The sequence below is a fragment of the Blennius ocellaris genome (genome assembly GCF_963422515.1).
Source record: "Blennius ocellaris genome assembly, chromosome: 12".
In the NCBI taxonomy this organism is placed as follows: domain Eukaryota; kingdom Metazoa; phylum Chordata; class Actinopteri; order Blenniiformes; family Blenniidae; genus Blennius; species Blennius ocellaris.
In genome coordinates, this window is record NC_137661.1 from 17,878,984 (window position 1) to 17,881,551 (window position 2,568).

General features: G+C 51.4%; 1 protein-coding gene across 1 annotated transcript; it reads right to left on the reverse strand.

Annotated features, from left to right (window-relative positions):
• Positions 1–200: 200 nt before the first annotated feature.
• Positions 201–1,247, reverse strand: LOC308137779 (one cut domain family member 2-like; the record flags this gene model as incomplete). Its single annotated transcript, XM_080506618.1, has 1 exon — positions 201–1,247. One exon carries the CDS (start codon positions 1,245–1,247, stop codon positions 201–203), a length of 1,047 nt encoding a protein of 348 aa, XP_080362744.1.
• Between the last annotated feature and the right edge of the window lie 1,321 nt (positions 1,248–2,568).

Consider the following 2,568-nt stretch of genomic DNA (forward strand, 5'->3'; position numbering starts at 1 on the left):
TTTACATACTATGGTGTATTATGGCATCAATCAAAATATAGACTTTGCCAACATTTAACACCACAACTGTCATGATGAAGTTTAACTCGATACAATCGACTAATAACTTCTAGTAATGTCTGTTTGAGCATCTATTGACAGTCTCGCCACATTGACTTCTAATTGATTCCTCCACATCACTCAGGTTGAGAGCTGTCTCCTCACTCACCTGCAAGCCTGAGCGCTGACATCCGCTGAAACTCGGGCTCCTGGAGCCACTTCCACATCCTCCTGAATGTCTCCCGGCCAGATTTGAGTTTACTCCAAGGTTTAGGATTCCTCAGCAGGTCAGACAGAGTTCCCTGGGACCGGCACAAGATCCTCTGAGCAAAGATGGCCTGGGGGATGCTGTAGCGCTTGAGCTCCGCTGTTATTCGCTGTGCCACCTCTTTGGTGTTTATCTCCTCCACCTGGCCTGACCCACCTCCTTGTCCGCCTCCCACCACCGTCTGCCTGTCCCTGTCTGACAGCATGGACCCGTTTGCCTGAGAGTGCGGATGGCTGTGATGGTGTATGCCGTTCAAGGATGTCATGAGCCCGGCGCCGTGGCCCCCGAGACCCCTGGCGAGGTGCTCCTCGCCTCGGGACAACATCGCTGCGTGGGACTCAAATCCCCCAGAGGAGAGCATCTTGTCGTTGGAGAGGTGAGCACCTGGGCCGTAGGCGCTAAGAGTTTGCTGTGAGCTGTGCAAAGACCCCAGACCGTTAGACAGGGGGGACAGGGGCTGCCCCATGCCGGACATGTCTTTAGGATAGTGGCCATAGAGGTTACTCATGGAGGCGAGGCTTCGGTCATCCCTCATCAGGGTAAAGCTGCCGCTGACGTTCCCAGCCGCGAGTCTCTGGTGCGCCGGATGGTGGTGAGCATGTGGGTGGGGATGGTGAAATTTATCCGAAACGGTGGATATTGGGGGCAGGTGCTGCAGAGGCGTCAGGGTGGTGTAGGTGCTGCTCAGGCTCATCCCGGAGTCGCACGACATGGTCATCGCAGGATGCAGGGGGCCAGACAAAGCGTGGTCTGTGCGGTAGTCCCCAGCTCCCTCCAGTATCGAGGCCATGCTGGACACCATGGCTGACCGTCCATGCGACACCAAGTTCCGATGCGACGCCGACGACTGGCGCGCGTGCGGGGAGTTCATTAAGTCGCTCGTTTGATGGGAGTGAGATACACCGTGCAGATTTCCGAGGTTTTCCATTGTAAGCTCCATCGTTGAAAGGAATCTTTATTTCCACCCCTCTCGCCTCTCTCTCGCTCTCTCCCTCGCTGCTCCCCCTCTCTCGCTCTTTCTCTCTCGCTCCTCTCTCTCTCTCTCCCTCTCTCTCTCTCTCCCTCTCCCACTGTCGCTCGTTCTCACACTCCTTTCCGATAAATTTTGAACGATTTCAAACCCAAGCCATTGATTGTAGTTGCCTCTCCGCACTCAATCCAGCATGGTTTTAAAAGATCGGTGTCCCGGGCGCCACGCAAACTGCGCCGCAAACCTCAGCTCGCCGTGTGAAGGTGTTGAGCCTGCCTGGATTTCTCTCGCCGTTGAGCACCTTTCACTATACCCAAAGCGCTGCTGCGCGCGCTGTGTGTATATTGACGTGCCCGTGCTCGTGTGAACGCCAGACCGAGCCTGTGCGCAAGTGCGCGCCCCCGCGCTCTATCCTCGCACTCGCGCACTCTGTCTGGGGCCAGCGTGACGTCACTGGTCCCCCGTGTCACGGGTTGTTGGTGTTGCAAACTGACCCTCAGCTTCTTGAGAAATGATTGCATAGACGCGTGAGATAAAGCGCCGGACTCCAGCAATCTGAGGAGTGTGCAACATTTGCACTCCGGCGGATAAGAGGGACTTGCTCCTTGTTTTTTTACTGATAAAATCTGTTTGACTTGGCGCCAGGAGCATGTGATTGTCTCCGTTAAAGGTTAAATGTCTTTTTTTTTTCCCTTAATACGTGTCACACATAGACAAAAACAATGTTGACGATGAGCCTTTATTTTTCCATCATAAACCTAAAGTGAATGGATTTTTGATACCAGCTATGCTCGTGCATGACACAATGTGGTGAATTGTCCAGAGCTTCAGATTCCTTTTACATTTTGACACGTCAACGCAGTTAAAGTTGAACACATCTTCTAAAATGTGAAAAGTCAACAGTCACACTTTTCCGTGCAGTGTCTCACCGTCAAACCTGGACCCATAAACTTTTTTTTTTTTTTTTGCTTAAACAAGTTAGGCGATTTTTTTTTTCTTCAGAAAATGTTACGAAGTAAATCTGTCAAAGTTTTACTTCATTATAGCCTCTGGCTTTGACCGTTTCTACATCTTTGCTCCTCGGATTCAGACCACGAAAATCAAATTCCCCTCCCATAAACTCTCATGTTTCACGCCTTTACTAACTTCTGCGTGAAACTTGGTGCTCGCTGATGTCAATCCAGTTCAGCAATCCATCAATGTCAAAGTATGTATGGATCAGGAGATGCATCGATAGGTTGGTGCCTATTGCAAGGGCCCGCAGTATGGATGTGATATAGCTGCATTGTTG